The 14,344-nt window shown below is 56.2% G+C and overlaps 1 protein-coding gene across 4 annotated transcripts in view; it reads left to right on the plus strand.

Moving 5' to 3' along the window:
* Positions 1-13,571, plus strand: part of ANXA11 (annexin A11) — a 45,052-nt gene extending 31,481 nt beyond the window's left edge. For 3 of the 4 annotated variants that reach the window (XM_080643218.1, XM_080643215.1, XM_080643216.1), the window contains exons 3-15: positions 592-704; positions 1,679-2,080; positions 3,588-3,675; positions 3,920-4,014; positions 4,642-4,755; positions 6,381-6,471; positions 6,923-7,002; positions 7,113-7,169; positions 8,996-9,089; positions 10,132-10,227; positions 11,148-11,206; positions 11,403-11,525; positions 12,727-13,571. In XM_080643218.1, the coding sequence (XP_080499344.1) occupies positions 592-704; positions 1,679-2,080; positions 3,588-3,675; positions 3,920-4,014; positions 4,642-4,755; positions 6,381-6,471; positions 6,923-7,002; positions 7,113-7,169; positions 8,996-9,089; positions 10,132-10,227; positions 11,148-11,206; positions 11,403-11,525; positions 12,727-12,786 (1,472 nt within the window). In that variant the 3' untranslated portion in view covers positions 12,787-13,571. The remainder of the gene's footprint in view (positions 1-591; positions 705-1,678; positions 2,081-3,587; positions 3,676-3,919; positions 4,015-4,641; positions 4,756-6,380; positions 6,472-6,922; positions 7,003-7,112; positions 7,170-8,995; positions 9,090-10,131; positions 10,228-11,147; positions 11,207-11,402; positions 11,526-12,726) is intronic. The other variant, XM_080643217.1, reaches the window with a different exon arrangement.
* Positions 13,572-14,344: the final 773 nt, after the last annotated feature.

The following is a 14,344-nucleotide window of genomic DNA, read 5'->3' on the forward strand; positions in this document are numbered from 1 at the left end:
TTCTGCTGGGTCCAGCTGGGCTTTTTACTGATGTCCCCCTCTGTCCCCACAAGGACGGTGTCTGTGTTTAACATGACTCAGGCCCATCTCCTTTCCTCCTCCAACCTGTTCCTCCATGCCTCTTGCAGACTTGCGATAGCAAACAGTCACAGTGGCAGCCTCCCCGCTCCACCATGCGTTTGCATCTCCCTGGATTCTCAGTGCTCCCTGAGCTCCTGCTGTCGTGGACTCAGTGCAGTGTCCTAAAATGACCTGTCCTTGCGTCTGCACTCTTACTCTACGATGGGGAGCCTGGGGTGGAGGTGGGGGGGGGGGCAGACCTGCCCTTGACCTCCTGCATCCTCAGTACCCATAGAGGGCTTGGGAGTGTTGCTAAACCCCTTCCCTCCCTGGATGAAAAGGAAGGCCCCCTCTTCCCTTCCTCCGGCAGTGGGACTGGGTTAGACTTGCTTGCCTGTGTGTTCTGTGTGGTCTGTAGTGCTGTCTCCGAGACCCTGCTTGGCCTGCCCTGGGCCACCTGGGAGCTTGCCGTCTCTGCCTTTCCCTGTTGGGGGGCTGACCAGGGGCTAACGGGCTTGGTGTTGCTTTCAGGTGGCGGTGCCTGGGGAGGTGCTGGCTACCCCCAGCCCAACATGCCCCCTATTGGGCTGGATAACGTGGCCAACTACGCAGGGCAGTACAACCAGGACTACCTCTCGGGAATGGTGAGTCCAGCCCTTCTGCTGGGCTGCCCTAGGCCCACTCCTGCATGGCCAGGGCATAAGGCTGCTGGCTTCCATGATGTCAAGGGGGCTGTGTGTGTTACCTGTGGATGCTGAGTGTACTTGAGGGGCATCTTAGGACATAGGGGTTTTTGTCAGGGCTCTCACCTGCTCACTGTCCCTCTCTGCCTCTACATCTGCCCAGCTGTAAAATCAGGGAAGGGGGATGCATTGGCGCACAGTCTGTTAGGTCCTTTTTGGCTCTTCGGGGTTGGATAGGGTGGTGCCTTTTTGGAATGTGTTGAGCGCCTTTTGTATGAGCTCAGAATAGGGCCGGCAGGGAGGTGAGGGTGCGTATGTGTGTGTGCGTGCATGTGCCATGTACAAAAGTCCATCTTTGCGTGTGTGTGTGTGTAAGTGTGAGTGTATGTACGCATGTGTGGGTAGCTGTTCTGCTTGGGACTGGGAGTAGGTTCCTGGTAGCATGGGCAGACATGCTACTTTTACTTGTTGATTTGCTTTTAAAATTGTATACTTTGTAATCTAAGTAAATGTATGCTCAATGTAAATAGTGCAACCAGTAGGCAGTCTAATTTGTGCCAGGCCCATCCTGGGTACTGGGACATGTGGATGAAACACACCACAGCCTTAGCCCTGGAGTACTTATTACCCACTGGGAAGAGATGGGCAGTTGCCATGGTAACCATGCGGTGCTAGAGCCAGTGTGGGGGCTTTGGGCACAAGAGCAGGTGGGGGTCAGCAGTGCAGGCGGGGTGCTGTGGGACGGTGTCAGGTGCTCGGGCTCCGAGGGCAGCACCGGGGGCCTGCAGGCGCAGGGCAGGGAAGGGAGGAGGGAAGGCTCCCCCTCTCCCCCGATAGGGGGACTGGGTTGGACTTGCTCGCCTGGGTGTTTTCCATGTGGTCTGCATGTTGTCCTGGGTTAGTCTTAGGCTCTTCTCTGCTTTGTGGACTTTCAGGCGGCCAACATGTCCGGGACGTTCGGAGGAGCCAACGTGCCAAACCTGTACCCTGGCGGCCCTGGGGCCCCTGGGGGCGGTTACCCTCCTCTGCCCTCTGGGGGTTTTGGGCAGCCCTCTTCCACCCAGCAGCCTGTTCCTCCATATGGAATGTACCCGCCCCCTGGAGGAAACCCGCCATCTGGGATGCCTTCATACCCATCATACCCAGGGGCCCCTGTGCCAGGCCAGCCCATGCCGCCTCCCGGACAGCAGCCCCCAGGAGCCTACCCTGGGCAGCCGCCAATGACCTACCCTGGGCAGCCACCAATGCCACCTCCTGGGCAGCACCAGCAGCCGGTGCCAAGCTACCCAGCATTTCAAGGGTCCGGGACCGTCACCCCTGCCGTGCCCCCATCTCAGGTGAGTGCCAGCCCTGTGCTACCCTCAGTCCCAGCCTGGCTCCAAAGGCCCAACACGCCTGGCAGGGTGTGGGTGGACAGGCCAGGGCTCAGGCCTCCAGCTATAACTTCTTGTCTTAACCCTCACCCGAGGATATTTTCCCATTGATTTTAGAGAGAGTAGAAGAGAGAGGGAAAGACAGAGAAATATCAATGTGAGAGAAACAACACATCAATTGGTTGCCTCCTGCACATGCCCCAGCCAGGGCCAGTGCTGGGGAGAAGCCTGCAACCGAGGAACGTGCCCTTGACCGGAATTGAACCCGGGACCCTTTGGTCCACAGGCCGACGCTCTGTCCACTGAGCCAAACTGACTAGGGCTCTAACTACTTCTTGTTTTAACAGAGTGTCACTTTCTCAGACTCCCCAGCCCTGGTTTGAATTCCTGAAGAGCAGGGAGCTGCACTGTCTCTCCCGGTTTGGTTAGATGTTCTGAGTGCGAGTTGGTGTGAATGTCCGGGTGCTCTTCATGCATCTGTGTTGTTTATTTACTGCCTGGGCTCACATTTTATGCCCAACAGCTCTGAGTCTTCAGCTCCTGGATGGGCCCCCACCCCCCACCCCGCTCACTTGAGAGGATTTGTAAAACCTCCGTGTTGGGAAGATGGTTGGCCCTTCCTTCAGAGCTGCTCTTGGCTCCTTTGGGAGAGCAGTTTGTGTTTTCAGAGCCTAGAATTCATTGTCATGGTTACATGGCCAAGCCAGCAAAGTGCAATGCTACTGGTATGTGCTTAATGACTATTTTCAGACAAGGGGTCCCCTCTCTTCCCTGCCCCCCCACTTTGCCCCACCCCTGCCCTGCTCTCCTCCCTCCCTCCCTTCCTCTCTTCCACCTCATCTCTAAGTTTATCTCCTTAACTGTTAAAATCAGTCTGCATTAGCCACAGGAGATAGCCCACCATGAGATGGCTGAGGCAGGGAAATTAAGTTTGATGGGAGCACGGTTGCCAGCGTCGGGAAGAAGTGAGGCTTGTAGAATCTAGAGGAGGTGCCAGGAGCTGGTGCTGGTCCAGGAGGTGGTCAGGCTGCTGGACCATCGTGAAGGGTGGGCACCTACATCCCCCCAGAGGAGTCACCTTTTTCTAGTTTGCACAGAGATGCTCCGTGGACCAGCCAGGCTCCATTAGATGATGCTTTGGTAGTAAGGCATCAAGGAGAAGCCAGTGTGGCTCCTGCGCCTGAGGCCTCCGCTTCAGCAGGAGCCCAGGCCAGCCCCGGAGGACCTGGGTGTAGGGCTGATTTTCAGCATCAGGACTCGGCTCCTAGCCACGGGAGCGAACCAGGCAGAGCGTCAGTACCAGGATGCAGGACAGATAATGGCCACATAGGACTTCTCAGTGGGTTCCTCGGTGCTGTTAATTGTGAGCTCCTTCAGCTACCCCAACTTTCAGATAAAGGTCATTTCCAGAGTCGGGTGGGGCAGTCGCATCTGGGGATGCAGCATCTTACCTGTCTGTTTGTCCCAGCAGTTTGGGAAGAGAGGTACCATCACAGATGCTCCTGGCTTTGACCCCTTGCGAGATGCCGAGGTTCTGCGGAAGGCTATGAAAGGCTTTGGTGAGCGTTCCCAATGGCTCAAATGCTCAACCCCCGCCCTATACCCCAGGCAGTTACCTAGTGACTCTGTGGGCTGGGGTCACTGGGTCGAGGCAGCCTGGCCCTAGTGGTAGTGGAGAGAAGATGGATGTGGGGGTGCATTGGGGTGCCCAGAAGAAGGGGAGGACCCACGCCTGGGGAGTCTCCAGCTGTAGAGCATCCCATGATCCTCAGCCCTGCCCACTCCCACCTCTTCTTCCTCCAGGGACTGACGAGCAGGCCATCATCGACTGCCTGGGGAGTCGCTCCAACAAGCAGCGGCAGCAGATCCTCCTGTCCTTCAAGACAGCTTATGGGAAGGTGAGGGTGCGGGGGAGGAGGGTCCAGGGAGGCTGGTCCCCCTGAACGAGGTGTCCTCCAGCACAGCCCTGCTCTTCCTTGGGGCAGTGAGGCACATCAGGGTATTCCAGTGGCCTTGGCTGATGGCATCTTCTAGGGGTGAACGATGCTCTGAGGGAGAAACCAGAGTCCACAGGGAACTGAGATTTGATGACAGGCGTCAGAGATCGGGGTTCTCGCCCCGGCGCTGCCTCAATCACTGAGCCCCTAGGCAGGGTATTTCTTCCCCCTGGCCTGGTCCTCTCCTGGGAACCTGGCTGCTGTCCTGCCCTCTTCACGGCCACCCTGGAGGCTCGGCTGGTAGAAGAGCTTGAAAGAAAAGGCTTTCAGGACAGAACAAATGCAAGGGGCATATTTTGAATCTTAGGAAGGTAGAACCTGGATAAATATTGAGGAGGCTAGAATTCCAGCATCAGTGTGCCACGGACCCCCTGGGACGGGTGCAAATGCAGCTCCGGTTCCGCAGGGCCGGGCTGGGGATGGAGAGTCGGCTTTTCTGCCAATGCTCCCTCCTCACATCTGTGAAGTTGTCCCTGTCCATCACCTGTGGAGTCTCTAAATAGGGTTGTTGTTTGAATATCCAATCAGGATTTGATCAAAGATCTGAAATCTGAACTGTCAGGAAACTTCGAGAAGACTATCTTGGCTCTGATGAAGACCCCAATCCTCTTTGATGTGTACGAGATAAAGGAAGCCATCAAGGTATGTAAGCATGTGTGTATGTGTGTGTTCATACATGTGGACACAGCCCAGGGCAGGGCCTGGATCACGTGGTGTGTTTTAGCCCGCTCACTAGTTACTGTTGTCATTTTGGCTCTGACAGCTTCTCGGACTGGAGGCCAAGTGCTATGGAAGGTGACTCCCCAAGAGGAAAGTGGAGGGTCATTCATTGTCAGGGAACATCCAGGTGTCTCCATCTTAACGACATGACAGGAGCTGGGGCTGTAGAGGGGTATAAGGCACAGGTGGGCTCATCCTCATTCATTAGCAAATGACAGAAGCACCAGGAGCACTTGAAGCAGAACAGAGAGGAATCAGTTATGAGCACAGAGAGGAACAGGCTGGCTTGGGGACAGATGGGACAGGGATGTCACTGCAGGCACCAGGTGGGCGCTCTCGTCGCTGCTTCTGAGTCCACTCTGTGCTTCCGTCTGCTTCCTGCTTGCTCCTTGTCTGCTTGGCGAGGGTCCCTGTCCATTTACCCACCAGAGATCCAGCCACAGCGGCTCCTGAGTCCAGATTGTGAATGGCTTGCTTTGGTTTAGTATCTGCCCAGCCTCTCAGTTGTGACCAAGCGGAGGGTTCTCTGCATGCCGTACACCCCGGGGGAATCCCCAGACACACAGTGGGGATCCCTGTGGATGGGAGGGCAGCCCACAGAGGGGTGCTTTGGGAGGAATCTAACATTTCCTCCGTAGCAGAGAGGGGAGGCACAGTGACCTTGCCTGCCCCCAGGAGGAGAGGGAGAGCACTCGGTGTGGAGCTGGAAGGGAGAGCCCCGCCTCCTCCCCCCCCCCCCCCCGAAACACCCTGCGTGCTTTCTTCTATGGAGGGGTCAGGAGGCAGTTGGGGAGGGCACCTGGGAGTGGCCCCTAGACCTCTGGCCCAGCCCCTGCCCCAACCATTCATGAGATGGTGGTGGTTGTGGGGTGCTGGAAGCAACCAGGTGTGGGGTCAGCTGTCACTGACTAGCGGTGTGTCCTTGAGCACCTGTAAAATGGGACTGTGGCTGCCCATTGTATGGACTGGTGAGCTGGGCCCAGAGGGGCCGAGTGGTATGTGTACAGTTACACAACCAGTCAGCAGCAGGGCTGAGACTCAGACCGACAGAAGCCAGGCTGGTGCCATCCTCCGCCCTCACTGTCCCTGCCGTCCTCCCTCGTCCTCACTGTTGCTGCCTTTCCCTGGACGTCTGCTGATGCCTACAGTCCATTCTGAGGCTCGTTTTCCCACATGCCCACTCTCGCTTTAAACCCATTCTCTCAGTTGTTTCTTATCTCATTCATGCGCTGAACTTGGGATAGCACAGTTCTGAGCCCCCATCTCAACCCACTTTGCCTGAGACAAGTCACTACACCTCTGATTCTCAGGTTCCCGGTGGGTAGAAGGGGGACGATCCTCCGTGTGGTCCCCTCATCGCCACGTCCCTGTCACCTGGGGCTGCGGAGGATGGCGCGGCTGCTCTCAGAGGGACAGCAGCACAGGGGCTCTGTGACTTCTGTTGCCGGAATTTGTACCTGGGGAGCAGGGCAGTGGCACAGCGCCGGCTCTTTCCTGGGTGCCAGTGAGGGAGCGTAACAAACTGTGGTTTGCGGTGCCCTCTGCAGGGGGCTGGCACGGACGAAGCCTGTCTGATCGAGATCCTCGCCTCCCGCAACAACGAGCACATCCGGGAACTGAGCAGAGCCTACCAAGCAGGTAGGCTGCCCCAGGCCCAGGCCCAGGCCCAGGCCCAGGCCCTCCCCACATCCCTGTGTGTTCCGGGCCTGGCCACACCCTCTCCCAGGGCCTCTGTTCCTTCCTGGATTCTCATCACCTCACCCCCTGCCACAACCAGCACATGGGGCTTTGATCTAAGGCCCAACCCTGCCTGCTGTTTGCACACAGGACAGGTGACTAAAGGAAGCGATGGCCGAGGAAACCTCTTAGGCATGGTTTGGGCCAAGCCTGGCAAGCGGCCAGGTCAACCTGGAGTTCACAGCCCCCCCAGGATTTCCCAATGTGTGTCCCTGGAGAGCCACTTGGGCCACCTGTCTCCTCGAGCCTAGGACTCCTGGGCCCTTCTCTGGCCAGTGCCCACTGTTGACTGTGTCTGCAGTGGGCAGCTCTGTCCACAGGGCTACAAGGTGGGCCTTTCTCTGTCTCGCAGAATTCAGAAAGACCCTGGAGGAGGCCATTCGAAGCGACACATCAGGACACTTCCAGCGGCTCCTCATCTCTCTCTCTCAGGTACGTTTTTCACGCAGTGGAGAGGGGCCTCCCTGAGCAGGGAGGGATAGGAGGGAAGAGAGGGGTATCCCCAGGGAGTGGCCTTGACCACACAGCCTGTTTCCTTTCAGGGAAACCGGGATGAAAGCACAAATGTGGACATGTCGCTCGTCCAGAGAGATGTCCAGGTGAGTGTGGTGGCCAGATCAGGCACCTACCTGCCTGGGCTTCCTGAGCTGGGGGAGGTCACTTCCTTCTTCCTGAGGGAGGCGGTCTAGGATGGACCGAGAACCGGCAGAAGTGGGTCCCGATGCTGTGACTTCCAGAGGCCCTGCTGCTTATCAGCGGTGCGGCCTGGAGCAGGTCCCTGCCGCGGGGCTCGTTTCCCTACCTGTAGAGGGAACTTCCACGAGGACCGTCAGAGCGGTTGGTAGGTCGCAGTTATGAAGGTGGAACTTCGTGTGACCTGGCACTTCCGTTGGTTACATATGCCATGATGTTTGCAAATGGGCAAAATCCACACTTGCTTGTGAAGCTTTTCAAGGTTGGGGCCTGGAAAGCAGCTGTCACGTTAATTGTGCAGCCTTAGGATTCTGTCCTTGTCCCCAGTCTGGTGTGAACTGCAGACAGAGGGGGAAAGTCCCCATTCCCTCTCTTGGTCCAGGCATCTGAGTGCCCCTCTGGAGGAGTTTTGGTTTCCCACTAACGAATTCAGAGCATCGAGTCTGGAGAGAGCCCAGCTCCCTGGTGGGACGGAGCGGCCATCCCTCTCCCTCGTCACTGCTCCTGCCACCTCGGCAGGCTTCTCCGGGCACTGCCGTGGTCTCCCGTCTCCCCCAGCGGTCAAGTTGAAGAGCACCTCTGTGGAGTGTCCTCTTGTTAGGGTTGGAAGAGAGCCACTCTTATGATCTGGTCCATTTTGCTTTCCAAATGGGGACTGAGACTCAGAAAGGTTGACATTGTGCCCAGAGAAACATGGAGGCAGAACCTGGACAAGGGCCCAGCCTCCTGGCTCTGTTCCTGCAGGGAGCACACTGACCCCCTGGTCCCAGATGCCCTTCTGAGGGTCTGCCTTACCATCTCCCTGGCTTGAGACACCCATTCCCATCTCTAGACTCGGACAATCTCAAAGCTCCCGGCCTCTGGTTCTGGCCTCAGTGGGAATATTCCTGTTTTCCTATTTCTGTATGGGCTGTTTCCCAGCTGATGCGGAAGTGGCCTCAGTCTCAAGGTCTTGTGCCTGCTGCTCTGCCTTCATGGTCTGGACCTGTTCCTGCCTCCCCTTGACCTGTGGGGTCTTGGAGCCCCAATTCTGCCCGTTTGCAAACATAATGGCATATGCAACCACAGGGAAAGCACCTCGCATATGAATCCCACGTCTGTAACTGACTTATCAGTTATTGCCATACTCATCTCCATGTTCCTCTGAAAGATTGGGAACTTCACTTAGATCAGGATCTGGCTGCTCGTGTGCAGTGGGCCTGGCAGAGTGAGCCCGCATTGCTCGGTCACGGAGCTCGGCTGGTGCTGAGAAGTAGTCGCCCTCTGTGGTTAGCCTTGGTCCCCACCTCTCTCTGGCCCTGTATCCTCAGGTTACGTAGCTGGCCCTTTGGGCTTTTGGGTTTGTGACCCCAAACCTAATCCAGTGTTCACATTGTAGAGATGAGGAACCGAGGCTCTGAGAGAGCCAGTGGCCTGCCGAGAGCCTCGCGGCAAGTTGGCTGCGAGTGAGGACTCAGGCCCCTCGTTCTTTTATCCTGGGTGCTGTTGCTCCCTTGGTTGGGTTAAAGCAGTTCCTGCCCTATCCTGGCTCCCGTCTCCCTCTGTTCTCCTGGGTCCGAGTTCTCCCAGCTTCAGAATTCGTGGTGTTGCCAGGGAAGGGACGTGCGGATGGTGTCCAGTTCTTCCCCTTGGGCCTGCGGGGCCTGGAGTCTCTGCCCAGCTCTCATGGGTGATCTGGACCTGGTGTTGAGTGAGCCTGCATGGCATGCCATCGTCCCCTCTGTCTATCCAGGATCTGTACGCAGCTGGGGAGAACCGCCTCGGAACAGATGAGTCCAAGTTCAATGCAATCCTGTGCGCCCGGAGCCGGGCCCATCTGGTGGCAGGTAAGGCAGTCCCAGACCTCCCCGGGCCAGATAACGAGGGCAGACAAGGTACAACAGCAGCTCCTCTCTGCATGGGGCTCTCGCCTCCTCATAGTAACGGGTAAAGGGGACCAAATATATGGTGACAGGAGATGATTTGACTTTGGGTGGTGGGCACACAATACAATATCAAGGTAAGCCAAGATTTCAGGCTAACGATGAGCAAGACATTTCCCTTCACCTTAAAAGTTTATTACAAATCTATTCCGACATCCTGTCTGGGTCTGTGTGACTATGGCCAGGTGATCTCGAACAGAAAAAGAGATTTGGCCCTGGCTGGTTAGTTCAGTTAGTTAGAGCATTGTCCCAATGCCCCAAGGTTGCAGGTTCGATTCCTAGTCAGGGCACATGCAGGAATCAACCAATGGGCTCAGCGGGTGTGGCTCAGTGGTTGAGCAATTGATTCCTGGTCAGGGCACATGCCAGGGTTCTGGGCTCAATCCTCAGTAGGGGACGTGTAGGAGGCAGCCAATCAATGGTTCTTTCTCATCATTGATGTTTCTATCTCTCCCTCTCCCTTCCTCTCTGAAATCAATAAAAATATATTTTAAAAAGAAAAAGACAAGCAGACAGTAACATAACCCCAAGCCTGTTCACATGAGCAGAAGCCACAGGGCTCAGCTTTGTAGTTATTCCGGGCCGGGGTCCTCTGAAGTCAATAAAAATATGTATTTTTTTTTTAAGTGTTTGAGGTTCTGGGATGGCAAGAGGTCAACTCAGGAGGTGTGACTCTCCCCAGAGCCCTGGTCCCAGACTTCTTTGCTGAAAGGCTCAACAAGGCCATGAGGGGGGCTACTTCCCCATGGAGGGTGGCTGTGTGTGTCACTCTTTAATCTAACCAACTGAGCCACCTGGCCAGTGCAGACTTAATTACCTCTTTAAAGGCAATTAGTTGTCTCCAAATACAGCCGCATTCTGAGGTCCTGGGGGCTAGCACTTCATGTGAATTTAGGGAGGATGACAGAATTCAGCCCACAATGTGTTCCTTCTCTCTTCTCACAAGTTTTCAACGAGTATCAGCGAATGACAGGCCGAGACATTGAGAAGAGCATCTGCCGGGAGATGTCCGGAGACCTGGAGCAAGGCATGCTGGCCGTGGGTAGGTGTCCTGGGCCTGCGTGTCTGCCAGGACTGGCATGTACTGTAAGCTTTCAGGGTACTCACCATCCTCTGGTCGAGGGCAGGCAGAGCAGTGAAAGAACCACGGGACCCAAGATGGCCCAGTCCAGCGGGCTAAACGTGGGAGGTCGCCCTGCTCCCCATCACCGCGTGGTTGCGCCCCCAGCCGTCTGGAGGTGTCTTGTTTCTGTTTCAAGTGCAGCTCTGGAAAGGGTGTGCAGTGTGGGTATTCTTGGGAGAGCAACCAGCTGCCCTTCTGGGAGAGATGACTCACATCCCGCCAAGTTTCCTCTAAAAATACATCCCTGCAGGCAGTTGTCAGATGTTTGTGATGGAAACACGTTGCAATAGCAACACAAGCCTCACTAGAGGAGAGCTGGCCTAGCTCCCGGGCGATGGTGTGCTCCTGGCAGGCCCGCGCCCTGCCCTCTGAAGCCAGCGCTCCAGGCCCCGCCCCTCAGGGTTGGCCCCTCTTTAAACCCACTTGGGAAACTCACGTTTGTCCATCTTTTGCTTTTCTTTTCTTGGAGCTTTCTGACGGGAGAGGTGATGAACCCTCCTGCTTCCCTGCGTGTCCCCTATGGTAGGCCTCATGGCCTGAGAACACCGGGGAGACATCCCACTCGGCCATCCTTCCTCCACAAGGTTCTCTGCATCTCCAGTTCACCCCTTCCACCTGAGCAGCACCGCGGGGTCGCCATCCCGTTCTTCCCTACACGGCTCCTTTCACCCTGCTGGTGCCAGGAAAGAGGCCGGGTTGCTGTCCAGGCCCTGCATGTTTATCCAAAGAACTGGAGCTGAGACTGTGGCTGATTAACTGAACCTGGAGGAGAAGGGGGAGGACGTGGCCCCCTGGACTGTTTCCTGCAGAGTGAGTTATGCTGTGTTTCTCTCTTCCAGTGAAATGCCTCAAGAACACCCCTGCCTTCTTTGCTGAAAGGCTCAACAAGGCCATGAGGGTATGCAACTTCCCTGTGGAGGGGCAGGGCGTGGGGGGTCAGCCTCACCTTGGCTGGGACCAACGCTCCTGGTAAAAGTCATGGGAAGAGCTACACCTCAGCCAGGAGGACTGAGGGCCTCAGGCAGGAGGGCACCAAGGGCCCGGGAAGGTGGGATGGTGAGGCCCATTGCTCACACCCTTGGTGGACTCTCTAGGGAGCAGGAACAAAGGACCGGACCCTGATTCGCATCATGGTGTCTCGCAGCGAGATCGACCTCCTGGACATCAGAGCGGAGTACAAGCGGCTGTACGGCAAGTCGCTGTACCACGACATCACGGTACGGGCCTCGAGGTGGCTGGGCCGCCCGCTGGCCTGTGGGCACCCTGCCACCACACTGTCTCCTTTACCTTCCCTCAGCTCCCACGGCTTGGCCTCTGCAGGGCCTGGGCGTCTTGTTTGTGGACCTTGTACTTTTTCAGCTTTTACTTCTTCATCCAGTTGCCCCCAAATAGGTCCTCCCTGCTGCCACCTCCACCCCTCAGCAGTAAGGAGGACGGTGCAGAGGGCTCGGGGTCAGTCCCGCGGCGTAGAGCCCAGCCCTGGCTCTTCTGCGCGCTGGAGATCTGTGTGATCTACCTTAACCCTCCAAACCCATTCCCCATCGCAAGGCAAGGTGCCGGTGCTCCCCTGGGAGTGGTGAACTTGAACGAGGCGGTCCCTGTAAAGCATATCGAGTGTACGTGTCTGACAGTCACCGTGTGCAGCTGCGTGGCCCGACAGTTACTAGTAAATTGTGAACTCGCATGAGCCTTGCAACTGCAGTCACCATGACCAAGTCCCGATTTCAAACCCATTAGCATGTACTATTGGGCGTGTCGCTGGGAGACGCTAACTCCATTGCCCTGGCTATAACGATGATGCTCTCTGTAGAAGAAAATTAGTAATTAGCCACAAAGTATCATTTTCTGTGCCAGCGGGCTGTGGGCGTCTACAAGACCCCACAGGCCTTGCCTTCAAGGAAGGAAATGATTAGACATTAGCTAAGAGCGGCTGCACTTTGAAGTAAGTCCCGTGGGCTCAGGGAGAAGAGACAGCAGTGTGAACTGGGTGCCCAGATAATACAGCGCCCCCCACTGTTAGTCCGGCACATTTCCCAAGTGGGACACACTACTGTTACAGTATAATCCCCACCGGGTGCCACAAAAAATGCGCGGGGAAGTGGCACCAGTAGTTAGCCCTGGGCGGTGGTGTGTCTGACTGTTTAAAATTTGTGTGTTTGTTTTTCAGATTCTGACTTTGATATTGGGGTGATTGTAGCTTTCTGGTTTTTTAAGAGGGCTGGGGAAGGCCAAACTGCACTGCCAAGGCCCTAGCTGCCTAGTGTGGGAGTCTTGGCCACTCTGGGACCTGCGTGACCGGGCATTTCCCTGGGATGGGCCTGCTGCTCTGTAAGGGCACTTGGGGCAGAAGAAAACGAGGAGCCAGGAGGCCAGGACTGGCCACATCTCTCTCAACTGATGCACCCATTTCTGTGACAGGGAGACACCTCGGGGGATTACCGGAAGATTCTGCTGAAGATCTGTGGTGGCAACGACTGAGCGGTGACTGGTGGCTCACTCTGTCCACCTGCCAGCAACAGTGATGCTAGGAAAAGGCCAAAAGAATGTCTGTCTGTTTCTACCAAACCCACAAAATAGCCCCCAAACCCCAGTGCCAACAACCCGCAGAGCCTCGGCCCTGTCCCCCACTCGCCCCTCCTGACCGTAACCCCCCCGCCCCTCCTGACTGTGCCCACCCACCCCTCCTGACCGTATCCCCCCACCCGCCCCTCCTGACCGTGCCCATGGGCCTGGTTGGCCTGGTTGGCCTGGATGCTCAGGATACATCTCCTTCCTCCCGCCCCCCCTCAGCCTCTTGCTGCTAAAGTAGATGTTTTGTCTCTGACTCATGCAGCCATTCCCCTTTGCTTGTAGCGGAGACACTTGGCTTCATTTTAGTCACATGATTTTAATGTTTTTTGGAGGCATTTTTTTATAGTCATTGCCAGACAGGTGCGTCCACTCTGCTGCCACACATTTCGGGTGTGAGCGGTCGGGGGGCTGTGCCATGTCCTCACTGAGGAGGAAAAGGGAGGACCTTTCAGGGCAATCTTTGAATCTGGTGAGAATGTGTCATGAGCTTTGTTATTGCCAAACTCACTGCTTTTTAGAGAAAAAAAAAAAAAAAAAAAAGGCCAGAAAGTCATCTGTTCCTTCTTCATGTAAAACCAGGGAATAGAACCAGCCCTGTTACAGGGCTCTTTGTAATGGAGGATGTGCCTTACACCTGGATGCTGATGGCCAAAAGCTGTTTCTAAATTAAAGCCAGCCCGCTCTGGAACATTCTGGTGCCAGCCTTTTTTCTTCTGCTTTGTGATTCTGCCCTGTCCCCAGGGGTTCCAACCTTATTAGCCAGTGAAATTATGTGGCTTTACATAGAAGCTTGTGCTCAGGAGACCTGGGCATGAATAGTGCACAGGGACCCAGGTTGTGAGGATGCTTCGGAAATCCAGGCGGGGCCCAGACACTGAGAAGGGCGGAGATTTGGATCACATGAGAGCAAGGTGGGGCGGGGTGTGCTCAGGTCCGAAGGAGGGACACTGGAAGGAGGGTGTGCATGCCTCCTGGGCAGGCCTTACTACCGGTTCCCTGAGGACCCTTCCGTCTGAGAGGGTGGTCCTGGCTGTGGCCCTGGCAGGCTCCTTGCCCCTTGGTTGATGGTGGTAGGATAGGGCAAGTCCAGAAAGGGCAGAGTTTCCAGAAGTCATTGTCATGTCCAGAACCCAGAGCTTGCTGGTCACAGGTCTCTATTCACTCCCTTTCTGACCTCCTTTGTGGAAAGTGTAGAAAGGAGAGAATCCAGAGACTAGGAGGGCTTGGGGATACCTCCTCACTGCCCCTTGGACATGGTGAGAAGAGGGGATTACCCAAGGGGCATGGAGCAGCCACAAGCGGGACAGGAGCCTGGTCTACCTATACCTGCCTCCCCCAGCCAGAGGAGACTGGTATGGGCACCTGCACCGATGGCAGGCCCTCCTGTCACACCAGCTCTGCCTCAGTTTCCATGCCAGAGCTTCTTGCCCAAGACGCAGTATGCTTGGCTGAGGTGTTCCTTCCC

This window comes from Plecotus auritus (assembly GCF_963455305.1).
Source record: "Plecotus auritus genome assembly, chromosome: 9".
Classification (NCBI taxonomy): Eukaryota; Metazoa; Chordata; class Mammalia; order Chiroptera; family Vespertilionidae; genus Plecotus; species Plecotus auritus.